Below are 27,662 nucleotides of genomic sequence, written 5' to 3' on the forward strand. Positions count from 1 at the left end.
GTTCTTGGTTGTAGGATTTTTGTCTTTCATCACTTTGAAAATAATATGCCATTCTCTGTCCTCCAAAGTTCCTGCTGAAAAATCAGCTGATAATCTTAAGGGTTTTCCCTTATATGTAGCAAACTGCTTTTCTCTCGCTGCTTTAAGATTTTTTACTGCTAAATTTTGGCACTTTAATTATGATGTGTCTTGGTGTGGACCTCTTTGGGTTTATCTTGTTTGGGACTCTCTTTGCTTCTTGGACTTGAATGACTATTTCCTTCACCAGGTTAGGGAAGTTTTCCATCATTATTTCTTCAAATAGTTTTTCTGTCCTTTTCTCTGTCTCTTTTCCTGCTGTAACCAATATGATGCAAATGTTGGTATGCTTGATGATGTCTCATAATTCCCTTAAACTATCTACATTTCTTTTTCTTTCTTTCTTTTATTTTCTTTCCTTTTTGTTGTTCCAATTCTGTGATTTCCACTATCTTGTCTTCCAGATCATTGTTTGGCCTTCTGAATCTTCTCTTCTTCTGTTGATTCTTTCTAATGTGTTTTTCATTTTAGTTATTGTATTCTTTGGGTCTGATAGGTTATTTTTTATATTTTCTGTCTTTTTCTTGAAGTTCTCACTATGTTCATCTATTCTTCTCCTCAGTTTGTTGAGCATCTTATAAACAGTGTTTTGAATTCTTCATCTGGTAGATTGTTTCTCTCTGTTTCATTTAGCTCTTTTTCTGAGATTTTCTGCTCTTTTATTAGGAAAATATTTCTATGTCTCCTCATTTTGACTATCTCTCTGTGCTTTTGTCTATGACTTAGGTGAACTAGGAACCTCAATTTTGAATGAGTAACCTTGCATAGGAGCTCCCCTTTGTAAACTTGAGTGTACCAGGTGTTGTTTTACAGACTGGTTGGAGCTGGAACTGGTGCTGACTCAGGCCATTGGGGCAAGTCATGCTGGGGCCACTTGGGCAGGTTGGCTATAACTGTAGCTAGAGTGGGCCATGAGGAGTCCCAAGCTGTGCCTGGGTTGAAACTGTAGCTGAAGCAGTTTCAGGCCAATGGAAGTCCCTGGGGGAAAGCTACACTGGGACCTGAAGCTAGAACTGGAGCATCTGTGAGCCATAATATATTCCAGGGAAAGCCACACTTGGACTGCCTTGGCATTGTCAGTTATAGTTGGAGCAGGCTGCGGGGTGTCCTGAGAGTAAACCTCATTGGCCAGAATCTGTAGCTGAAGCCAGCATGAGTCATGGGCTGGGTCAAGGAGCTATTGCTGGAGTGCATGCAAGCCACAGAGAGTCCCAGGACAAGCTGTGGAGCTGGTTTGGACCTGGATCTTGGGACCTGGGATGGACTGAGACAGCCCTGGCAAACAGCTAGAGCTCCTTGATTAACTTCCTGCCTGTGCAATCAATGTGGTGAGGAAATAAAACAAATAGTACTCGCCAGTGCCTCCAACCCCAGAGAGTGTTCCTACAGTTCCTCCACCCCATTTTTCAGATGCTCTAGAGTTAGTAAATTGAGTTCCTTCATGTTTAGTCTTTAAATCACTGACTTTTTACTGTGTTGGGAGTGGATTTTCCACAGTACCGTGTCTCCATCTCTCCTACCTATTTCTATGTGGTCTCTCTTTCATTTGTTATGCAGTTGTTTAGTTACCCCTCAGTTCTTCAGGTGGAATTGCTCTGTCTGTAGGTATAGAGTCAATGTGTTTGTGGGAAGAGGTGAGTTCAGGAACTTCCTATGCCACTATCTGGACCCCTTCTGATTTTTTTACACTTTTATTGAATGTATTGAAAATAGGAAGAAAAGGAGGAAAAGTGAAAACTGCCTCAGCCTCACCAAGTATTGCTTTGTATAATATTTTCTAGTCATTCATGGTGTTCTATGAACTTATATGAGAAACTAAAAAGTTAATGATTGTATTTTAAATATAAGTTAAAGAATAATGCTATTTATTTTCTAATTAATTAAACAGGTGTGGTTCTATGACTTTCATAGGTTTACCTTTATATTCCTTGCTTTTGAAACTGTTTTTGTTTTGGGCTTTGTGTTATATTACATGGTCATCAAGTTCCTTCTTTCTATTAGGGAAAAATGGAGGGTTTTCTGAATTTTAAAAGCCTGTAATTTACCTTGGATGTGAACTATAAGGCTTATTCTGAATAAATTTCATGTAAAGCTACAGAAATTGTGTAGAAAGTCTTTATGAATTGGAACTTAACATGTCACTGACACATTCTGAAGTGTGTTCTGTTGACTTTAGTGATGGATGATCCCATTCTGCCAAGTTCAGCTGGAAGGGGTTGCTAAGAAACCCAAACGTCAACTCTGGAATCCAGAAACTTCCTGGAACTTCCATGATTTTAAATCAGGAGGGTAGATGCAGCCTGCATCTTTGCAAGGGAAGACATTCTTTCAGCTTTCTCTACAGAAGTCTCTGGAACAGAACTATAAATACCAGCCTTCTTTGTTGTGTTTCGGTTTTTAAAAGTCCTCAATGTTTCGAGGAGGATAAGGCCTTGCCTTGGGACTTCCTGGTCCAATTTTGGGGGGACCTGGCTGAAAACCCTGGATATTTGATAGTCTGGCTTTTTTCTTTGGTGTATTAGCACCCTATAAAAGTTACATGTCATTTATTTCAAGTTTAGAACCCTCTCAAACTTCAGGGAAAAACCAAACTTGAACCTTTTGTGGCTGGGATTCTGTTTACCTTTGCCCAAACTTTGCTTCCTGAATGTGAGGCAGGGAGGTGAGGTGAATGGGGGCTTCTGAGATCCCTTGGACATCAAATCACTTTTGCCAAACACGGCTGTGATAGGTTAAAACATGAATAAATCTGAAACACGTAGATTAACTTCCTGTCAGAATACTCTGGGGCCTACACACAAAAGTATATTGTACTGGGCAAAATGTATTTTGAGTGTTGCCTTCCATCAATGGTGAAACAGCATCTTAGATTTTTTCCAAACACAGGTTGAAATTTGGTCATGTCACTCACCTTTTACTCATAATAAATATATTAAATAATTTAAAGGTTATTGGACAGCCCAGTTGAATAGGAATCTTGGAGAAATTGGACATTTCTTGTGTTTGAAACAATTGTTTTTAACCAGGGACAAAAAAGAATGGACTCTAAGGTACAGTGCCCAGTTCAAGGATAGCTATGATTTCTTCATGTCTATTGTAAGAATACATTCTAACAAGGAATGCCTTGTGCTTAAATGAAGGAGAAATAACACATCACATTCTATATGCCTTTTAGATAGAAGAACTGATGAATGCACTGGAGAAGACCAGACAGGAACTGGATACCACCAAGGCACGCCTCACCTCCACACAGCAATCCCTGGCTGAAAAAGAAGCACACTTGGCCAACCTCCGAATAGAAAGGAGGAAACAGCTAGAGGAGATCCTAGAAATGAAGTGAGTACCCATTTTTCCTTTCCTAGTTACTCTTTTCTAGTTTTTCTTTCACGATGCAAAAAAAGAAGGCTGGGGAAGATGAAGAAAGAGCTGGGAGAAAGAGCAATTTAGCTTGACTAGTCATTTCTAGGATAATCCTTCTTAATTTTTATGTTATAGCTTCCATGTTCCAATTTGCACATTTTTTACATCTTTTATTCAAAAAAATTATCTCGCATTAGATTTTGTATGTCTGTATTTTGTGGATGGCGCTGTTATTCATAGGTCTGCCACAAAGGTCTGAGCAGACCAAGAGACAGAGGCCTGGTTAAGCACAATGGTAATTTGAGTACTGTTTATAGTTAAGTGGAAACTTTTCTGAGCAGGTATTTCCTAATTGTGACTATAACGTTGCTAATTATATTCTTTTCACTTGTGTACAATGCCTGGCTTGTTTTGACTTTCATAGAGTCTCAAGATTGGCACCTCTTTGTTTAGAAAGCAAGACTCTGATTTGCTAGGCTCATAAAAACAGGCTTGGAAATCCTCTTACACCCCCTACCCCTTCCTGGAGAAGGGTAGGTAAGGGGTGGACTGGAACCAATCACTTCTCTTTGATTTAATCAATAAAGTGTGGCTACATGCTGGGCAGTGGTCATTCCTGTGGGCCTAGGACACACTCATCTCCACCTACATATTATTTTGTTCTTACAATGAAATAATATCATCATGGAAGAACACAGCAAAGAAAATTACTCAAAGATTTTAGAAATAATCAGTTGTTATTGATCTGTTTCTGAATAAGTAGACAAGAAGTAGCATCTTTCTATATAAGTTTAAAAATGAAATAATCACTAAGATATAATTTAAATCCACTTCCTTGCACAATAAAGGGAAACACACGTAATTATGGCATCTTAACCCTGTAACATGGACTTTGAAATTGGTGGCGAGGTATGGAAGAATGACCTTATCGTGACCTTACAAGTCTTACACATGGTTAACATTAAACCCAGAAAGCTTAGATCATGGAAAATATGGAATGAAATATTTTGAAAGATTTAATAATGAGAACAAAATTTTTATTTCTCATCAACTACCTCAGTTTCTCTAAGACCAAGAATAGTAATTTTTTTCATATAAACTCTCTATATAAACTCACATTTTTCCTAATGAAAGATGGTATAATATAAACAGATATTATTATCCTCAGTTTAGAGGTGAGGGAACTCAGAGAAATTTCAAGTAATTTGCTTAAGGCCATCAGGATGAGATTAAAACCAAAATCTACCTCACGTTCCTTTTCTACTACCTCATTTTCTCATGGAGCTTATGTGATGAATACCACCAAACCCAGAACTTTTGTTATTTGGGTCAATGCAGTAATCATATTGTCTTGAACAGTGTTTGGCATATGGTAGGTACTCAGGAATTGTTTGTTGAATGAATGAATAGATTGGATGTTAAGATTAGATTTTGTGTAGCTGAAAAGCAAAGTATTTCAAGCATCTGTGACATTATCACCTTGATTAATAATTTTTTAACAATACCAGTACATTGATGTCATCAGCCTTTATTCTTTTCCATTTACTTCTGCCTTCTTGTATGTTATTATGTATCAAGTTCAGCCTAATTTCTCTCATTGCTCTCCAACTGTTCCAAAGTTAACATTTTATCTCCTGGAGTGATGTATTATGCTATTTTAAGGAAACTTTCATTCTTTCTTATTTCTAAAAAGAGCATATTCTTTCAACATTTTGAGAGAACAAGTAATGGTGAAGCATACTGATTTAGTAGTCATCAGACCTGAAATCCCGTTGCTTCTCTCTGGTGGCTGGATAACTTGAGGAAAATGACCATCCCATCACTGACCCTCCTGTTTCCTCCTATAAGGACTTTCCTGGGGTAATTCTGAGGAAAGGCACTTAAAGGAGTGCTTGGCACATAGAGAATGATATATGTGTATAAATAGCACAATCAGCCAATGCAAATATGTCATGGTTTAGTATACTTTGTGAAGAGTATCATTTATCTAAAATTTGAATTTCTCTTTCTAAGACATATAAACCTTTTCTGTGAGCATGTTTTCCTACTTAATTTTATGATTTCAGATAGCACCTAACTACAACCTCTTTTGGTGAATTGCCACATTATTGCTGAAGTGCTTAATCTTCTACCACTGCAAAATAAATACAAAATTCCTCTGTTAATTCCTTTGGTGAAAGTAACAAAGCCCCATTTCATTAAGCCCAATATGGACCCCATTCACTATTTAACTGGCCCAGAAGCCCCACTTATGGCCTTCTTCCCAAGATTATGGGGACACAGGTACAGGGTAATTATATTGACTGAGAACCCCAACTAGATCCATCAGCCTCTTGAGTTTTTAAACTGAGTTGATATATTGGTTACTTGACAGCCCAGTAAACATAAGTGTGCCAATGTAAGTGTGACAAGCATTGTTGGTTTTCTTTTAACTAGGAGGCATCATGCAAGCAATTTTAGGGCAAATCTACTCAGTTTCCAATTCCAGGTGTGAAAGGAGAGGTTTAGTGTTGTTAGAGGAAAGACAGGTGGAGCCATGAGTCCAGAGTTAGGAGATCTATGATCTCGTAACTCACCCTTAACAGATCACTCTCTGGCTGCCTTCGTTTTATTTTCAGTGCCATGGAAGTGATAATACTTGCCCTATTGACTCTATAGAATTGTTATAGGAAATTCTAAAAAATACTGAACTGAAATTGATATAAATCAGCATGTGTAAAAGTGATTTGGATTGTAAAAGGGGCTTTCAAAATGAGAGGTGATGTCTGTTAAATTACTTGAATAATCAAATGGCAGAGTTTTAGAATTGGAAAGCAGCTTGGTGCAACCTCCCAGCCTGCATAAGCCAGACTCCCATCCACATAATTACTAATAAGGAATTCACCAGGCCCTGGTGAACACCATTTACTTTGGTAGGCATAGGTTCATAAGGTGGTGGTTCATGTTCCCTAACTCTTGCAGGTAGCTCATTCATTCTTACATGGAACTGAAATGGTTTTCCATGTAAACTACCCACTTGTCTTGGTTTATGTCCAGAGCTACACAGAATTTAACTGAACCCATCCAGAGGACAGAAAACCTTTTAGATATTCGTTTGAATAATGTTTATTTTTTTTTCAGAGAAAAAAGAAACATGAAGAAGGAAAATTAGTTAAAACAAATCACCTATGGTCCTACCATGCAGAGAAAAGCACTGATGGCATTTTAGTGTATACCTTTACAAATGCACTTCATTTTTTAACAAAATTGGATCATATTTTTTATATTTTGCAAATGTTGCTTCTTTTGTTTCCTAAATGGTAAATACCCTCCATGTCACAAACATAGAATTATGTTATTTTTAATTAGCGTATTGTCATATAGGTTCATTTCTTTATTAGACATTTATCTTAATGCCACTGTTTTGCTAATGTAAAGAATGTTTTGATAAGCATCCTGCTGTTTGATTTTGTTAACTATTTTTAAATAATTATAGATTGTGATATGCACTTACATGCAAGTGTAGAGAGAGGTCTCTTGTACACTTCACTCGTTTCCCTCAACGGTAGCATAATACATATTTATAACATATTTTATACCAGGAATTGATATTTGTACAATTCATCATCTTTATTATGATTTTTCTGGTTTTTACATTCACTCATTTGTGTGTGTGTGTGTGTGTGTGTGTACATTTAGTTATATGCTATTTCAACATGTATAGATCTGTGTAACCACTATGAAAGTCAAGATACAACACTGTTTTATCATTATAAAGATCTCTTTTTGCTGCCTTTTGATAGCTACACCTACAACCTAGCTGTTTCACTTTTAAGCATAGTTTTGTTTTGTGGCATACTAGTCTACATTTTCCCCTGCCATTCTTCTTTGGTAGATCAGGGAATTATCCTCTTAGTTTAAATTTAGACCGAACTTAGAGCGAGAAAATACTGGTTCATTTCTCTTATTTAAATATTTCTCATGAGTCGGTTATATTTTATTTAATGTGGAATTACTTTTAATATTGGATATATAGAATCTGTCATGCGGTAGGCATTAAATAAGTGAGAAATAAAGGGATGAATTAGTTAAAAAACTCATAAATATCCATCAAACTTCTACCATGTGCCAAGTAGTGATCTAGGTAAACAAACAGAAAAATCTCCCACCTGATCAAATTTGCATTTTAGTAGCACAAATGAAGAAAATGAACAAATAAATAAGTAAACAAATAAATAGATGAATAAAGTAATTTCTTGTTTAACAAAAGTTTGGATGCCCACTTAGAAAGCTATTTCCAAAGGTTAGGACCCTCATGTTTATTTGGGGTAAAGAGGGACATGGAAAATGCAATGTACTATCCTGTATTCTAAGAAACCTTTTAGGAACTAAGGACAAAAGAGGGATTATATATTTTATGTAGCCTTCTTCCCCTCAACAGCCCTTTCTTCAGCTCTGTCTTTATCGGTTGCTATTTGATAACTGCTAGTCATTATTCCTATACTGAAAGGAACTAATATTTCCCTACCATATATTTTCATAGAAGAACATAATATTCATTTAACCTTGTGTATAAGATTATTCTTTAACTTAAAAAATATCTAAAACCTCTTGCTAAAATATTTCATAATGGTTCATTTTTGTTACATTTACTCCTACTTAAAAGGGATTTTATAAAATAATATTAAGAACATCATTCTATATGTTTGGCTTTATTAATGCTGGTTAATAGGCTTACATTCCAGTAACCAAAGCTCAATTATTTAATTTGTCGCAGGTAAATTTGATATCTGTGGCTAAAAGGAACTGAAGGCCATGAGATACTGTACTTAAAATCTGTGTGCATTTGCTCAGACAATTTAAACTTGCATAGTAATTTAATAGGCAAACAGGCATGCTAACTGATATGTTCCATTTAGTATTAAATACTGAATGAATAAAGGTTTTGAGAGCTGGTTAATAGTTATATAATTTAAAGTGCGAATTTAGACTTTTTGTGGTGATTTCGTGTGTTTATGTTGTATAAAAATTTTAAGGGGACCTCTACACTTTTAACTCACCTGATGATGTGAGATCCATCTTAATTTACTGGGAATTGTTACATTTTAGACATCTTCTCCAGATAGCCTTGAAAGCCTTTGTATACACTGAGCTATTTTAAGAAGTTATAGTGAGGTAAGGCAGCAGCTTATTCCAAAGCATTATCCTGCTGCTCTCTTTGATCTAGGCTTCTTTTTGAGAGACCCACTCATTAGGTAAGTACCCTTCAAAGGAGAGGCAGGGTGCGGAAAATGATATAATCAATTTATTCTTTACTTCATGCCAACATGAGAAAAGACAAATCACATTTCTTTAGAGAGGAATCCTAAGTGCCTGGCAATTTGGGCAGGATAAATGGAGCCTGGGAGAGGAGTTTTGAAGGCAACTGTTACTTAAAATTGATAAACCCAGTTGTTACGGGGTTATACCATCTTACAGAGATGTTAATGGGGATTGAATGGAATTATACATTTATGAGAAAGTTATTTTTAAGTGGTAAAAGACCATATATATGTTTATGTATATATAGTGATGTTACATTAATATGTAAGAAGTAAAGTAAACCCATTACAGTTAGCACTGATTCTATCTTCAAATTTCAGTTGGCCTTACTCTTTCAACAATTTTTATGGGGGCTATAATGAAGTTTTTCTCTAACCAATGGTTTGTTTAGAAAAAGTATGACATGTCCAATTTAACAAATATTACTTCGGTAATGTGTCCTAGAATGTCTTGGTCTGTCACTATTTACCACCTACTCAGCGCTAAAGGTAAATTGAATCAGCTAGAATAGTGATAAAGCTTTTTGCAGCTTTCTAAGTTACCTGCAATGATTGATAAGAGGTAGCAGAAAGAGAGAGAATAAATATCATGAACAACTGCTCATTCAGCATCGACTCTGGCTTGAGCTACAGACAGTCACATGAATGAATCGTTGCCTACCACTCATGCTTTCTCTTTCTCTTGTAACACTAAGGTTGGTGGTTTAGAGCCTTTAGTAGGAGAGAAAGACTGTACACAAGCTTATGATAGGTAAATAAAACTTTACTACAAAGAAATTAACTTTAAAATAGTGGAATGGTCTAATTAGCTTCAAATGCAAAAACAGAAAATTCCACATTCCAGAAGCTCATACAAGTAGCTGCATAGTATGAGGAACCTACACTCTTCTCTTGAGGCTTTGCTGTTCTCAGTGTATGGCTTCCACTTCATGATGCAAGATTTTTACCTCAGCTTCCTCCATCCTATGTACATTCCAGCCAGCAGAAAGGAGAAGTGAGAAAAGAACCTCTTTGTCCTTTAAATTGCACATACCATTCGTTGCCATCTGAGTCAATTAACAGTTCATTTAGTACATGGTTGTTGAGCATCTACTACATGCAAAGACTGTTCTGTGCCTTAGTCACTGATCTAAGTAAGCTCTGTTCTAAGTGAAGAGAAAGGACATAAATCTCTTTATTCCTGGAGCTAAGTCATTGCATGAACTAGAGCAGGAAAAGGGGCTCATTGACCATCATTTAAGTCACATGATCATATTTAGCTACACCTTTTAGCTGGGTAGCTCTATGTCCAGTTAACATTCAGGGAACCCAGTACTACAGAAGAGAAGGGGTGAAGGGGTATTGGGAACAATTAGCAGTCTTTGTTGAAATAAACAAAGTATGAAAAAATGTGCCAACTGATATGTTATCTCACTGAGTATTTAAAAATCTTTGCATCTACACCTTTAGAGATAGTATTTTTAACAGACATTTACTCGTATACATGTATATCCCTTATATATTGAGTTCATCTCTGCATACCAGGGTTAGACAACTCTGGGCAAGTCATGTGGTGAGTGAACAGGTTGAGGAAAAATCTCATCATGGTTGGGATAGCTGATGGGTGAGGGGCATTAGGCCTATAGAAGGCAGAGAATCAGATCCTTCTTTCAACTATTAAAGGGGTAGCATGTAAGCAAAAAAGTGGACTTGACTTACACTGCTGCAGAAGATTATAGCAGCAGGAACTCTGTAGCCTTTTGAGGTGGCTCCTAAAGTTTATCAGCAAGTCCTATGAAGGAGAAAATCACCTCTCTGGATGCCATAGAGGGAATTCCTATATCTACAGAGAAGGTGGCAAGGTGATCTCCACAATCCTTTCCAACGTGGAATTCTATCCATAATTCCACTAAATAAATGACCTAAAACATGGATAACACTTAGGCAATGTTGGAATCTTTTTTCTTCCCTTGAGAAACACTAATTGAAATCAGAAACTATTTCCAAAAGCCAAAAATAACTGCTTGGTTTAGTACACCGCCCTCTCTAATAGGACCACAATAGAATTTCCCTGTATTTTTATACATTGCATTTATTTTTCATAAACTTTAGATGTAAATAAATGAGCTAAGCAGAGACATGTCTCACAAATCATTATAGGGAATCAGTGGTTAAATTCCATGTCAGGTAGAATCAAGAGCTTTCGCTCCCTGCTGTAAGGAATGTACTATCTCTGAATTAAGCTAGCCCAGGCATATGTACTATTCAGTGCATACTATTCACTGGTAATGTTAATTACCAGCGAACATTTACTAAATGCTTATTACATGTCAGGCAGGGCCTAAGTACGTTGTCCACACATTGCTGCCACCTCCTATGAGATGGAGAGTGGTGTTATCCACACTGTATAGATACAGAAACTGAAACTCAAATACAAGTCTCTTTGACATGATAGTCCATCATCTTAACCATTGTAAAGAACTCAGGATGTCATCGTAAGAATTTCAAGTCTGGGAATGGCAGAACCACTATGTATTAAATAGTTGAAGGCAGCAAGCAGATAGGTGGTTCTTCCAACTTGCCACTGGGGAGCAGGACAGCAGGCTGGTGTGATGGTAGGTAGGGAGGGGGCATGAAGAGAGCTAGCTGGAGGAGGCCTTTGAAGTTAGCTTCCTTATCTTAAAACAAAATAAGGAACACACTGTCTTCTGGCCAAAAACATGTACTGTATGTATAGTTTTAATAGTGAAAAATGTCAGTCAAAAGGGCCCTTGGCCTGGTGGTTTTTAATGGAAATACAAACATTTTCTGAGCTAGAGCAGTATAATCTTTCAGCTTAAATAATCATAATTAGTAGTTAAATAATCTAAATGCTTGTGAATCATAGAGCTTAAATAATTCCAAGTACCATACTTCATGTTATCTCCATACTCACAGCAGCTCCATGGGGGCTAGTAAAGGTCAACCACTAAAAAAAAAATAAAAAATAAAAAATAAAAAAAGTAAGGAAAATGTAAGGCCTTCTAACTTTCTAAAGCATGGCAAAGCAAAGGGGGCAGTTGTGGTCCTTTTTTCTAATCCAAGAGTAACATCCTTTTGAGGAATTTTGTTAAGTACTTGATATAACGCTGTGGGGGCTACTGTCAGGTTTTGCCCCAGGAGGCAAAGACTGGAGCAATAGCCAGAGTCATACATCAGGTCTTGAAACAAGAAATCTCTGGTACAGTGAGCAGGGCTTTCAGGATTAGAGCTCATAGCCCGAATCTCCCAGTTAGTGTTGAATGAGCTGAGACTAGCCTGACCTGGTATTTCCAACTGTGAATAGGGCTCTGAGACCTAGATAACCATCCTAATAGTCTATGATTCTCTAAAGCAGTGGTTCTCCTTGGAGTGTGTGTGTGTGGAGAGGGTGGGGGCGGTTTGCCCCCTAGGGGACATCTGGAGACATTTTGGTTGTTACAACTGGAGGGGAGATGCCACTGGCATTCAGAGGTAGAGGCTAATGATGCTACTAAACATCCTACAATGCATAAGATAGCCTTTTCAAAAAAAAATATGCAGCCCCAAATACCAATAGTGCCAGAGTTGAGAAACACATAATTAGCTTCCCTTTGTTAAGATGTGTTTTTTAAACTAGAGAAGAAAATAAAACTTTGTTGGGTCTCATCTATAATTTAACTTGACTTATTTTCAGAGAGGATTCATATATGATACATTTTCACATACAGGATCATGATTTTGCCCCAGAAGGCATGATGGCTTGGGGACTTTCCATTTTGTGTAGATGGCTTGCTTTCTTGAGACTATAGACCATATCATCATGTAGCTCCTGTGGAACTGACCCAGGTCTCAGATCCAAATCCCCAGGATACTGTGTTCCCTCAAAGATATAAATTCTGGCTAAAATACAAAAGACTTGATCCGTTAAATGCCTACTGCGTAATAGACCACACAGTCCTCTACAGCTCCAATATTTCATCATCCTTTAGCCTGTGGCTCTCTCTGGTCCTCAGTTTGCCCAGCTATAAATTAAGGGTATGAAATTGGCCAGTCCTCAATTGGCCATTCCTCTGGTCAGCCCTATAAATTGATGCCCCTTTTACTCTGTCTACCTTTGTCTCTGCCTTCCATTTGTTCCTTCCTTCACCACATTCCACTTAGTAGCTAGGTCTTTTCTTAGGGAACCACTTCTTGCATTAGTTGTTTAAAGCTGCAAAGATAGAAGAAAAATGAGGACACTGCAAAGATGGGAGAATGTATGCCAGAACAGGGGCCAAGGGCATCAATGGGAAACAGACTGTTGCCCAGATGCCAGCCTCCTGCCAGACTGTGAAGGGCAGGACTTGGGACAAATCCCTGCCTGGGGAATAGGGTGGTTTCTCTGTCTCCCTGTAGTATCTTATTTGAGTAGATAAAATATATCCAGATATTATTAGGGGATGCCTCAACACCTATGATATAGAGGGTAAATGTCAAGGTCTGCATCCCCATTGGAAGGGAACATTACAAAAGGATCCAAGTCAGTTAAGACTTGTAGGGTAATAGGCTGAGGCATAGCATAGAGGTTAGTTCTTGGTCCTTGGGAAGAATTTAATAAAAGTTTATTGAAGGAATGAATGAATATTGATGAAAATTATACTTTGCCTCTTGCTAGCTTCGTTTTCTCCTTTCCCTCTACCTTATCCACTCTCACCGTTTTCTCTTCCATCTAATCTCCTCTTCTTCCTCTCTTCCTCTGTCTTTTACTCTCCCTTGCCTTTCTATATTCTTCTTCCTTTCCCCTCCCTTTCCTACCCCTACCCTGGTGCCCTACAAAGTGTTGAGGTTCAAAATATTTTCTGGATTTTCACGACATAAAGTTGTCTTACCAGATTCTAATTTTGACTATTAGGCAGGAGGCAGATCAAGCACTTGGAAGGGGGGTGTGTGTGTGTGTCTGTGTGTGCGCGCGCGCACACACACATGCACATGTTTGGGGGCAGAGAAGGGGCTGGCTCTGGCAATCTTGCCTGGAGAATGAGGTGTTGAAGGGGAGACCACTCAATACCCCAGGAAGAATGCAATTGAGAACTGTGCTCTGGAGCCAAGCTGCCAGTCAAGTGTGGCCACAGTCTTTTGTTTTCTAGTCATGGAATTTGGGAACCAACCGATTGTGAAAATTGAAAAGCAGTGTTTGACTTGATCTTTGGGTTAAGCCAATATCCCTGGGGTCTTAATTTGAACCTGCAGGAGACTGTGGCCAACTTTGAGAATCTGTTATTACTCACACCTGATGCTTCGCTTACTTGAAGAGCTTTGCAGAGTGCACTGCAGCTAATGCCAGCACGCAGTAATGATAAAAGTTAAATTGCTGTCTTTCTGTTCTGTTTTGAAATTAGTGTTTGTGTAGTCACTTCCTGAGCCCTAATCTTGGAGCTTCTTTCTCCTCCTGGCTCTATCTGTAGAAGTTTTCTTGGAAAACTTTCCCTATAATGCATTTTTAAGATGCCTGTCAGCTAAGGCTTCATGGCAGTATGGGATTGGGTAAGCCTAGTGCTTATTCTTTGCTCTCTCCTCTCCTCTGTCATTCTTTGGGAGGAGGGACAGCTCCCTAGGAAGCTGTCCCTCTCCCTCATGGGATGCATTTCTGGGGTTACCTCACTGGCTGACTCCTGGTTGGGTCCAGGGCCAAAGGAGGCACTACAGGAGGTGGGAGGATTAAATAAGAAAAAGGCTAGAGAATTTCTTCCTTGTTCCTTTCTTGCTTTGAAGCCATGTTTCTGGCAGAAGGGACTTCTCTACATGACTAGCTCCCTTGCAGCAGTGCCCCATCCATTCGGCTGGTACTGGGATTAACTCATGTTTCTTTTTGTCCCTTCAGCCTGAGGTGCAATAGCAATGCCTTTGCCAGTTTCTGAGTGCCTCAACATGTATTATTTCTTTCACTAACTCTGATCACCTCTCCTTCTGTAGTCCCTTCATGTAAGGTTTTATTGGATCCAACTATGGTAGATTCTGTTTCCTGCTGGACCCAGACCAATATAGTGGAGAAAGCCATGGTGCTGTGGTCACATTTGTGAAATTTAATAGGATGATTTGAGAAAGCATTGTTAGGAAATGTTTACATTTCCCATATTAAGTAATTTTGGAAGAAGAAGCAGATTGCTTGATACTAAAGTCAAAACACTAAAACAAAACTGCCATTCTGTGGTTTTCTGAAAACAATTGGCTTCCAAATGACCCTTCAACATGAATGACTGCGGCAGCTCTGACCTAAAGATGTGGGGCTGATGTTCCCAGAGTCAGCATCAGTGTTAGTATTAGTGAAAACAGACCCCTAGTCCTGCTACATACAAGGTAAAAAAATCTCTCCCTTATTCTTCAGGGCAAGTTGGTTTGACTGAGCAAGGAAGAGGTTCTTGAGGTGGAAGGAAAGAGAGCATTTTCATGGGCCCCAGCTAGGGTACAAGTTAGCTGCCTCCAGGCCATGGGCAGCCTCCTTTCAGCCAAGCTCAGAGCATTTGGGGTCTACATAAAGCCAAAGGCATTGCAACTTTGAGCAGCAAATGCTATAATGCAGCATTCTAGACAGGTGCAAGCTAAGCTCTCCTCGTTGATTCAATTATTTGTACAATCATTGGCTCATTCACAAAACAAATCATTCTGGACAATGCTATTTATTGAGAGAATGAGTGAACAATCTGATATCCAATCAAAGGATTAGAAACGTGAATGCAGAATTACAGCTGGGATAAGTGTACACAAGAGGAAGGTTCATGGAGCAATGAGATCATTCTGAAGGTAGTAGAAGGGTTCCCTAAGGATGTGGCTATGAGCCATAATGTGTCGGGTAAGTGAAAGTTCATTAGGTGAAGAGGTGGGGCTGGTGAGTGGGGTCAGGTGGGAGAGACTATTTCGAGAGGAGAGAGTCCTGTGGCAAAAGGGAATGACCTACCTTCCATTAGCTAACAGGAGGCCTGTGTAGCTGGACCACAGAGACCAAAGGGGAAAAGCAGGATTGGTTAAAACCAGAGGGATAGCAGAGGCCAGACCATCCAGGATATCGGGGCCCATGGTCAGATTGTTGATCTTTATCCTAAGAAGACAGGAACCCATTGAGGGGAATGACATGATGGAATTATGATTTGAAAATAATAAAAAGCAATTACAATGTATTTACCATGTGCCAGAAACTTTTGAAGTGCTTTGTAAATATCAACTTATTGAATCTTCACAACTCTCTAAGATAAGTATTGTTATCATTCCCATTTTACATTCGAGGAAACAAAGGTAAAGAGAGGTTAAATAACTAGACCAAGGTCACATAACAAAGTGAGATTCAAATCTCTCAGGATTGTCATGTAGTCTGGCCAAATGCTTGACCACTACACTATACTGCCTCTGGCTTTGTGCAGAGGATACATTTGGATATGGGCATACTAGTTAGGAAGCTACTGCAGTCTTCCAGATAGAGGGAACTTGTCTTGAGATTTTGGCAGTGAAGATGGAAAGAAGTGGAAGACTTCAAGAGACCTGTAGGAAGCTGAATTTATAGGTCATGAGTTGGCCATAGGAGTGGTGGAGATTGGTGCCCCTTCCTTTTCCTTCTTCCTGCCAGCCCTATGTTTTGCTCTCATGAGCACTTTCATTTCTCTATGCATGGGGGCTGTGAGGAAGAATGTTTTGGCCACTTGCTATAGTCCAGGGGTTCACAACAGCAACCCTACTGACACTGAGATGGGTAATTCTTTGTTTTAGGGACTGTCTTGTGTTTGGTAGTATCCCTGGCCTTTACGTACTAGATGCCAGTAACAATCCCCTCTTCTGGTTGTGACAATCAAAAATGTCTCCAGATATTGCCAGTAGTCCCCTAGAAGGCAAAATCACCCCTGATTGAAAAGAGCTGATCTAGTCCTAGCTTGTATGCATTTATAATTTCTCACCTTGGACGGGCAGAACAGTTCTTTCTGGAATATCTTGAATCTTGAGCTAGTGTGTTTGTGGCACTAGTGGAGTTTTAACACTGGTCCAGGCTTAGCATATAGGCCTCCTCTAGTCTGGAAGAAGGTAGCCCCAGACCAGGTTGATTTAGAAAGCTTAGAAGAAGCCTCTTTCATATTCAATAATGTTATCCATGTATTAGTCTCTAGTGGGGTAGTCTAGACATCTGGCCTTCAAATCATATTCTTTTCTTTGGGAATATAGATTCTTAAATTCTATACAACTTATTTCAACAGAACTTTCTGTAATCTGTTGTTGTGTTTGAGCATTGCCTACATCTTATGCTTCTGGAGCAACTATTTCACAAACAGCTCCAAACCTTTTCTGTGTAGACTTTAATTTGTTTGGAAAGCCTTTCAATGAAGAATATATTAAAGTCAAATAACCTTCTCTTTTTGAAAAGGTGAATTTATCAAATACTTACATTTAGAGGAGAAGAGAATTTTAAAGAATTTTGATCAATTGAAAATTTCCTACTAGGTCATATATTTTTTATAAAGTACCTTGAGAAGTCTGCTCTTTATTGTGGGATCCAAGCAAGTATCTGGAGAAAAACACACAAATCACACACAAGTCCCTAAATGAGATATGGCTATAAGTCTGATAACGGTAGGTGGTGGTTTCTCTTCCTTTGAAAGGAGGGAATGCCTCAATGGAACAGAAAGGAGTATTAATATGAGAATCATCTCTTTCTTAATTGATAGCCCAATGGGCTTGGATAAATTATAGTTAAACCTTTTTTTAATATGTCAGTTATATACAAAAATAAAATGAACCCCCATATACCCTTTACCCAACTTCAGGATTATTCAATCCATTACCAACCCCTTTTCCTTTTTATCCCACACTTCCCTATTCCTATCCCTGGGTTATTTTGAAGTAAATCTCAGACATTATATCATTCCATCCATAAGTATTTCAATATAAACATTCTTTTTTCAGATAAACATTTTTGACACCAAATTATAAACACTTTAAGGTGAAGGAGAATTCTAATGAAGGCCTTTCCCCATAAAGTTGAAACTCCCTGGGAGAGGCTTATATTTTAATTAATTTTTAAATGTAGCTATAAAACAGCAAAATGGAGCATTTAATGGTATTATACAGGGAAATCAGAAGGATTAACACCATTCGATACATTTCTTAATTGTTTTTCAGCTGTATTCTCCCTTGCTTACACTTAACACTCAATGTTCCCAGGACTGACATAATTACATCTTGGGTAGAGTTTTTATTATTTCTTAGTGATCATTGACATTTCTACCCATAACTGGAAGGGAAGGTCTTTTCTTCATCAGACCTCTTTTCAACTTCTTGATTGAATGACAACTCTCTAGGATTCTGAAGAAATAAAGCAAACAACTTTAAAGTGTGAACAGGAACTAGTGATTGGTCACATCTTCTACACCTAAGGGTTTTTGGATCTTGATTAATGGTAGCTTACTTCATAGAATAAAACAAATTAAGTTCTCCTTGTAATGAGATTAGACTCCTGAATCTCTGTTGAAGCTTGAACATATCCACTTAGCTTCTTGCATGATTTTTGTTAATTAGCACATCTGCTTGCCCTCAGAAACTGCCATTTCATTGGGAAAGCAAAAGTAAATTATGCAGGGTTGCTCTAGAGCATTTGTTCATTAGTTAATTCAACCATCATTTATTGGGCAATAACTAGGGACCTCTAGTTGCACTAGATGCTGATCTATTCATGGTTCATACAGAGTCTTGGTTTTCTCAGAGCTCACTCTAGTCTTGATGTTTTGATTATTTGATTGTCCATTGTATAGCCAACCTCAGTAATTTGAGGGAGGAGTGGGATGATTTCCATATCCAGATATCCTTTTTGCCCTTCTCTCCCTCAACTAGGTAACCATAGGAGTTGGTTGAGTTGAGCCAGATTTTTGTCTTGGGATTGGCTTTCAAATCTGGTTGTTCTAGAGAGGAATGATTCAAGAAGGTGTAATAGGTGGGCCAGGATCTTTGGCAGCCTTCTAGCCCTTACTGCAATAGAATATGGGGAGAAAAAGTATCCCAGAAGGGTGGGTAAATTTGAAGGCTAGAGTTCCACACCAAAATAGACTTTATGTCCATCATATTTCAGTTGACAGTTGGCCTTGAGCCAAGCAAGACTAAGTGGTGACAATTAAGTGTCATCATGGAAACTTAGTGTTTTGTATCATCTAGCCTATCCTCTCACTTGGTTGTGCTACCTAATTCCTTGGCAGCATCTCTGGGGAAGGGTCCTTTAGCCTCTGCCTGGCACTGAGGGTGATGAGTGCTTTAGCTCAAGGTCAAGTATCTGGACTTTGAGGGGTCAGATGTTTCAGGTTTGAATCTCAGCTTTACCACTTATTCTACTTGCAATAAGACCTTGACCAAGTATATAAATAAATGACATTACCTTCCCTGTGGGGTTCCTATGAGGATTAAGTAAATTAATCTTAATAAATCTACTCATCAGCATTCTGAGGGAACTTACTTCTTTTTTTTGGAGAACCTTATTTAAACTGTTTGTCTTTTGTTATACAATAATAACTTTATCATTTCACCATCTTGTTCTTTGATTCTTTTACATTTTGAGGACACTTAAACATTTAGTCCTTTATGACCCTCGAGTATTTAAGACTTCTCCTGTCTTCTCCCTAGTACCTCTACACTGCAAACTCTTTTCATCTTCATTTGAAAGTACCCACTTCTTTCTTTACTTCTTGCAACAGGTTTAGAGGACTTTCACTATTCGAAGCCATCTCCTTTGGCTATTCCATGCATTCATTTTTGCACATCTCACAAATAGTCACTGGGCATTTTTATGGGCAGGGCACTGAGTCCGGCCCTGGTGACATGGTTTCTGCCTAGTGGAGCTCATGCACAAATGAAGAAGATGAAGTAAGATCTTTGATAAGGGAGGTCCTGGGGATATTAAGAAATCTAATCCAGAATGGAAGGAAGCATGGCGTTTGAGGGAAGTTCTAGGAAGAAGAGATAGCTCATATGAGACCTAAAAGGTGAGAAAAATGAGCCAGGTACAGAAGGGGAAAAGGCGTGTTTCATATAGGACTCACAATCAAATACAATATTTAAATGACCAATGAAAGAATTCCATGGTTGAACAAATTAGATCCTGCTAAAAGCCAAAGGTTCTATTATAAGTGGCCATTTATCTGGGAGAGGGGTTTAAAAATGTCACCCCCATAATTATGCAATAATACCTTACTTTCTACCACATTTTTTTCTCCTAACCTTATCTTTTTCTTAAAACAAGTAATTTCCCTCCAAGTAGGGCTAGAAATCCGTTTTCCTTCCATTCTTATTCTTTTTAACATGTGGCTAAGACATGCTATCTCCACAATGTACAATAACGCTGTTTACATTCACACGGCCAATTGCAATTGGATATGAAATTTTTAGCATTACATTTCCTTCATGATGGTATTAGAAATAATTTATATGTTTATAATAAGAAAGGATTTTTAAAAAATAAGATACACAATGAAAGAAGCTCCTAGAATTGGTCTGGAATTTTTCAAGGAGATAGTGAGCTTGGATAATATTTAAAACTCCAGCTTGGAGTTTGAATGCAACTAAAAGTGCATGCATGAAAATCTGTGTCAGTAATCTTGAACACTTTCCATTGTATAACCTAATGTTTTATTATTTTAATTTTTGACATAATGCAACAATTTTACAGAAATAATATAAAATCTTAGGAAAAAAAAGTGTTGACTCCTGCCAAGGCTGACCTCAGCCAAGATGGGCCTCTACCCCTTATCATCTTTGGAAACATGATTTCTTTAAGTTTTATTGACTAAGGAAGTAATAATGATCAAAATGATGGAATGAGATGGTGTTTTTATTGAGCAGCAGCCAGTGGAGGACAAGGAGAGCCTCAGGCTCTAATGCTGAAATCTGCAGAACAAGAGCTCTCCAAAATTATTTGGGAGAGAAAAGGAGCTGACTTCTGTTGCTAGGGTTTGCTTTGCCCCCTCCCCTTTATTTGTATGTTAACTGAATTATGCCCTTTTCTCCTGAAACTCTCTTAGTATCATTCTCTTGGGCCTCAGTGGTACCCAGGCGAGAAATGATCAACTACAGGCTCCACAGTTCTTAAACCCAGCCAATAAAGTGATTACAGAAATCCAACAGATGTTCCTGTATCTTAGACATAGGTTACATTATGACCAGCTTGCTCCACCTGCAGGGCAAAGCCTGCCTATTAGAGATGCGGGGCTCAACTGTGTGTACTGTGTTTGTGCACTGCCTGCACACTCTGCTCATATGCTTCCTGTTGAACCTCAGAGGTGTAGAGGTTACTTCTAAAGATTAAGGAACTATCTTTAATATGTAGAAATTTATCTTTAATATGTGCTGACACATGGTCAGTAAGGCAGGAGAGAAGAGGAAAAGATATGTTATCACGACAGGGCCAAATGAGTGTAGAAAATTGTGTGTTACACGATCAGAAATTCTGAGTGCTAGATATTTTAATAATATAATGGACTGGATAAGGTTGATTCATTGTGTTATTATTTAAGGTAAGAGTAGTAAGTTATATTTGTATTGGACTTTGTAATTATAAAAATGCTTTCAAATACATAACATTTTCAGGTGTTATATTTTTGTGACCTTGGACAAAACCTTTTAAGTTTTGAAACCAAAAGCACAAACAACTAAAGAAAAATAGGTAAGTTGGACTTCATCAAAATTATAAACTCTTACGCTTCAAAGGACACCATCTAGAAAAGACAATCTACAAAATTGGAGAAAATATTTGTAATTATATCTGATAAAGTACTGGTATCCAGAATATATAAAAAACTCTTACAACTCAACAATAAAAATATAAATAACCCTATTAAAAAGAGGCAGAAGACTTGGATAGACATTTCTCCATAGAAGATATACAAATAGTTAGTAAGTATATGAAAAGATGCTCGACATCAGTAGGCTTTAGGGGAATATAAATTAAAACCAGAATGAGATACCACATCACACCCACTAGGATGACTATGATAAAAAAAGACAAACAATAATAAGATGAGGATGTGGAGACATTGGAAACCTCATATATTGTTGATGTAATATATAGTGGTACAACTACTTTGGAAAACAATTTGGTTGTTCCTAAAAATGTGAAACAGTTTCCATAAGACACAGCAATTCTGCTCTTAAGTACATACCTAGAAGAAATGAAAATATATATCCACACAAAAATTTGTACATTAACATTCACAACTACATTATAAATAATAGCCCAAAGTGGAAACAACCTAAATGGATGAATTGATGATGAATGGATACATAAAATAAAATCTATACATAGATAGAATGTTATTTCACATTAAAAAGAAATGAACTAGTTGCTAATAGATAATAAAACATGGAAAACCGTGAAAACATCATGTTAAATAAAAGAAGCCAGTCACACTAAAGACCATATATTGTAGGTTCTAGTTTTATGTGCAAACAGGCAAATAAACAGAGACAAAATAGTTTAGTGGTTGCTAAAGGCTAGGGGAAAGACTGAGGGGGTTGGTGGCTGGGTATGGGTCCTGTTGAGGGGTAATGAAAATTTTCTAAAATTCAGTTGTGATGGTTTTACAGCTGAACATACAAAAACCCATTTAGCTGTATACTTTAAATGGAATTTTTCAAGGAGATTATGTGATATGTTAAATATATCTCCATAAAGCTATTAAAAGTGGGGGCTCTACACAGTGCTATGAAATATTCAAAAATATGCAAGTTATGGTCCACATTCATTTTTATTTACAATGTGTTTCAAGTCAGAATAAATAATATTGATTAGAAATGATCACAACCTCAAAATCATTTTTTTTCAGCTCAGTATCCAACGAATGTACCATCCAGTGAATGCGCTTGAAATGAAACCTATTTATTTGAATTCAACTGATTAATGTTTATTTTGAATCCTATAGCAGGTGCCTGACCCAGTGTTCGGAGCTGAGCTGAAAGTAGGGAGAGAAGATTGTATACGTACATTGTTATGTCAAAACCTAGACATGTACAAAGGATTTTTTCAGTGGTCCCACAGAAGTGAAGAGCTGTTCATTTGGTTTATGAGATGGGGGGAACTTTGAGGGGTAATGTTTTAAGTATTCAAATTTAAAGATTGACTAGGACTTCCATGGATGAAGGAGTGAAAATATCCTAGGGGAATGGGTAAAGGGACTAAGTAAGAACTTATTAAATAGGTAGTAAGATGATGATGATGATGATGATGATGATGATGATGATGATAATGGTGTTCGTAGTGATGATGATAGTGGTGGTGATGATGACAGCAGTGATGATTATCATAGTGATGGTAGTTGTGATGACCCAAAGATGATGGTCATAGTGGTGGTGATCGTAATGGTAAAGACAATAATGGCACTGATGATGGTGATAACAATGATGATGATGGTGTTAATGGCAGTTTTGGAGGTGATAGTTTGCAAAGACTTAGTTTGAGGAACTTCTGAGCCCTCTAAATGATATGCTTTGAGGCACTGTAACTCTAGACCTTGAGCTGCATGCACGTGGTGGCCTGGAACAACTGTCATTGGCCAGAGCTTTGCTTTTTCGATCAAATATTATCTTTCAGCCAGGCTTGTAGAAACTGTGTATTAGCATATAAAAGAGGCACCAACACTTTAGCAATTAATGAATTGCTACACTTGTACCTGAAATATAGTGGCTCATACTTTTGGAATCAGTAAGTGCTCATGTCAGTGCCTTTTTTGGAAGCCTACTGTGGGCCTAAGTTCTGGATCTCACTATTACTCCTCTCATGAAAACTTTAGGTTTAAAAATATTACATTGAACCACATGAAATTACCATTTTTGTAGGTCAAAACTAGTTGAATATAAACAATTTTATCTAGATTAAGCTATAAATGCCTGATGCTGATTTATTACTTTACCCCTTCACTAAGTGTGTGGGATGGATAGGAGAAGTCAGAAAAAGATACATATTATTCTGACAGCTTTGTGCTATTGACTGTGTGTGTGCGCGTGCGCTCATGTACACAGTAGGTACTATAGACCAGTGCTTTTCAGTATAGTAGCCATGAACCTTATGTGGTTATTGAGCATTTGAAATGGGGCTAGTATAAATTGAGGTGAGCTATGAGTATAAAACACACCTGATTTCAAAAACGTAGTATGAAAAAAAAAAGAATGTAGATTTTCTTAGTATAAAAAATATATAAAAACTGAGTGTGAAAAAATAATTTTTATATTGATTATATGTCCAAACAATATTTTGGATATATCGGGTTAAATAAAATATTAATTTAGCTTGTTTAGTTATACCTTTTTTTCCAGCTTTAATGAAGTATATAGACAATTAGTTGCTTGTATTTACACTGTACAATTCAATGAGTACTTTTTCACTTATAGTTGGCATACAGTAATAAATTAGTTTCAGTTGTACAGCATAATACTTAGAGATCTAAGTAACTCACAAAGTGATCACCCCACTAAATATAGTACTCCTCTTCCCCCTTATATATTTACTAAAACATTATTAACTATTTTCCTTATGCTACACTTTATATCTCCATGTCTATTTTGTAACTATCCATTTGTACCTCTTAATCCCTTTGCCCCTTTTCACCATATCTTCCAACCCCCCTATCTAGTAGCCCTCAAAATATTCTCTGTATCTATGAATTTATTTTCATTTTTGTTGTTTATTTTGTTCTTTAGATTCCACATGTACGTGAAATCATGCAGTATTCGTCTTTATCTGACTTACTTCATTCAGAGCAATGCCCTCTATGTCCATCAAAGCGATATCTTTTTCCATCCTCTTCCTTTTAGTCTGTGTGTGTCTTTTAATCTGAAGTGAGTCTCTTGTAGGCAGCATATAGAGGAGTCTTGTATTCTTATCCATTCAGCCACTCTATCTTATGGTTAGAGCACTAATTCTTTTCCATTTGAGGTATTAGTTGATAGGAATGTAGTTATTACTATTCTTTATTCATGTTTTGATACATGGTTTTTTGTTTGTTTGTTTGTTTCCTTATGGAAGTCCCTCCAACATATCCTGTAATGCTGGCTTGGTGTTGATAAATTCCTTTAGCTTATTTTTGCCCGGGAAGCTCTTTATCTGTCCTTCAACTCTAAATGATAGCTTTGTTGGATAAAGTATTCTTGACTGTAGATCCTGGGTTTTCATGATGTTGAATATTTTGTGCTAAGCCCTTCTGCCTGGCATAGTTTCTTTTGAGCAATCAGCTGCCAGTCTTACGGGTGCTCCGTTGTAGGTATCTAACTTCTTTTCTCTTGTTGCTTCGGCTTTTTAATTATGATGTGTCTTGGTGTGAGTCTCTTTGGATTCCTGGTTTTGGGGAATCTCTGAGCTTCCGGTGGTTTTATGTCTATTTCCTTCACCAAGTTAGGGAAGTTTTCCATCATTATTTCTTCAAATAGCTCTTCAACATTGTTCCCGCCCCCCCCCCCCCCCGCCCGGTACCCCTATGACACAGATATTTTTACATTAAATAGCTACTTAAATTATTATTATAGTCTTGGCTTCTTTTTTCTTGCCATTCTGGTCAAATGTACTTGGGTTCCCCATCCTCTATATCAGTGGTTCGATCCTCTTCCTTATCCACTCTAATATGTTCTTCATTTATGACTGGTTCCCTTTTATAATTCCATTTCCATTTTAATGTTTTTTTCTCTTTGTTAAAGTTCTCACTGAAGTAATCTACATTTCCCCTAAGTTCATTGAACATCTCTATAACCAGTGTTTTGAACTCTGCATCTGTTAGGTTGCTTGACTCCATTTTTCCTGGATCTCGGTTCTTTCTCTCATGTGATTCTGCTTCTTTGTCTTCCCAAGGATGACCTTTCTTTGTCTGTTTCTATGTACTAAGCAAAGCTCCTAATCTCTCGATCTTATTAGTGTGGCTTTGTGTAGTATGTGTCCAGAAGCATACTCCTGAGATGGGTTCAGCTGCAGGCCAAATTTAGCCCCAGCCTGTGTCCCTCTAGGGCCATCTATTAAGAGTCAGCAAGCAATCTACAGATGCTGTGCTTATAGTTTCCTCCAGAAACTGAGGCCAGCGGCTACTATGTGAATCTCGGTATGGCTCAGCAAGGAGCACCAGACTCACAGAGGACACAACTGAATGTGGCTTCTGTGGAGCCGCAAGTTGGGGGAAGCAGAGTTGCAGCGAATCCTCTGGGTGGATCAACCTCTTTTATCCAGTTTAATGATATCTGCCCCATTCAGCCACTGAGGGCTGGGCAGCTTCATGTTTTCACTCCCTCCTACTTTCTGCTGTTGCGGGTTGATTATTTCTCTCCCTAGTTTTAGTGTTTCTGTTCATGTAGATTGTAGGTGACTTTGCTTGCTCTTTGCTCCATATTTCTGTCACAACTTTGATTTGGTTGCAAGAGGGATGAACAAAGCCTCTATCATCTATGTCATTTTTTCATATCTCTCTTCATCTTACATTTTTAATGCGGCTACTAGAAAATTAAGCTCGTTTTATATTTCCATTTGACAGTGCTGCTACAGACAGAAAGCACTTTTAAAGTGTTTTTTAGTATACATTTTCAGTAAATTTAAGAGGAAGACAATTCAAAGTAGCTTTTAGAAATTGCCCCCTGAAACTTCTGAGTCCAAATCTGCTTCAGTTTCCTCAAAAAAGGAAGGAAAAATCAATCTGGTCTCTAAAATACACGTTTTGAAAAATGTAGTATGGACATATATTCAGTGTCTAACATACAAAATAAATTCTAGTGGCTCTTAGTTTTTCCATGTACTTATAGTATTTTCTTTGCTTTTACTTTTTGTTCTCTGTATTCTTCCTGTCGTCACTTTATCAAAATACTGAGGTCCTGGCATCAAGCAAGTAGAGATATTCAAGATACATAAATGCCTCACTTATTCAGCACTGAGTTTATCTGAATCACTTGGGGATTGACTAAGTATATAAGTATTCAGGTTTCTCTGAAATTGAGACCATGCCATGCAGTGTGGTATTAGTGGGGAGAAAAGTGTGTTAGTCTCTTGGCGCTGACAATTTGAACTGTCAGGGTCAGGGCCCTGTGGTCTCCTTTTGCTCCCCTAATCCCAACTAAGAAGGTAATTTAAGTGGAATCCTGGGGTGCTAAATTAAGAAGGTCCTAATGGGAAAATGGGAAGTGGAAGGTTTAAAGGACACACATTAATGTGTTCACTTCAAGATGTACTCGTCAGTGCTTCTTAGGAAGTTACGTGCTCACCAGTAATGTCTTTTTTTTTTTTTTTTTTTTTTTTTGGAACACAACCAAGGGCAAGTATGGAGATTTTTAAACATAATATTTTGGAACCCAAGGGAAGCCAAAATATCACAGACAGTGATAAAACCACGATTTAGTAATTGTGTTTTGTGATCCTGAAGCATGTGGTGGGGCTGCTGGAAGAAGAAGCGTGACGAGTTTGGGCAGCAGATGTTCTGCATCTCAAGTTGCCATCTAATCCTTTCTTAAATGGGCCCAGGCAAACCTGCAGGGTGTCCAGAAGTTTTCTTTTCCCTGTAGCCACATCTTCTAGGTGAAAGAGAAATTGGAGTAGGTATCAGCTAGGGATGTACTTGCCTGCCCCAACAGAAGACCCCAAATTCAATAATATGTTTTCTCATATAACAATAAATCTGGAGTTAGATAGTTCAGAAAGTATATGATATTTTACTATTGCCATCCTATTTTATTCTTTATCATGATCAGCTTTTGTCTTTATTTTGCAAAATTGCTACTGCAGCTCTAACCATCACATCTGTGTTCCAGCAGATGGAAGGGTTCAATGACAAATAACTTCAACTCTGGGAAAGGACATCCTCCATGGACTTTTGCCTATATCATTTGCCTGAAGTGGGTCACATAACCTCCCAGATGCATGCCATGGACTCAGTAGGCGAGGAAGCCACAGAATGTGTAGCCTATAGAGCTTGCCACTCTGACAAAGGA

At 37.8% G+C, this 27,662-nt stretch overlaps 1 protein-coding gene across 24 annotated transcripts in view; it reads left to right on the forward strand.

Annotated features, from left to right (window-relative positions):
* ERC2 (ELKS/RAB6-interacting/CAST family member 2) overlaps nt 1-27,662 on the forward strand; it is an 895,762-nt gene that overhangs the window by 539,339 nt on the left and 328,761 nt on the right. For 23 of the 24 annotated variants that reach the window (XR_004950478.1, XR_004950467.1, XR_004950465.1 and 20 more), the window contains one exon: nt 3,254-3,414. Coding sequence is in view for 5 of the 24 variants with exons in the window: in XM_036219345.1 (XP_036075238.1) it covers nt 3,254-3,414 (161 nt within the window). In the remaining 19 variants the exon portion in view is untranslated. Of the gene's footprint in view, nt 1-3,253; nt 3,415-27,662 lie in introns of those variants that run through there. The other variant, XM_036219347.1, reaches the window with a different exon arrangement.

Source organism: Rousettus aegyptiacus, unplaced genomic scaffold, assembly GCF_014176215.1.
Source record: "Rousettus aegyptiacus isolate mRouAeg1 unplaced genomic scaffold, mRouAeg1.p scaffold_m13_p_4, whole genome shotgun sequence".
NCBI lineage: Eukaryota > Metazoa > Chordata > Mammalia > Chiroptera > Pteropodidae > Rousettus > Rousettus aegyptiacus.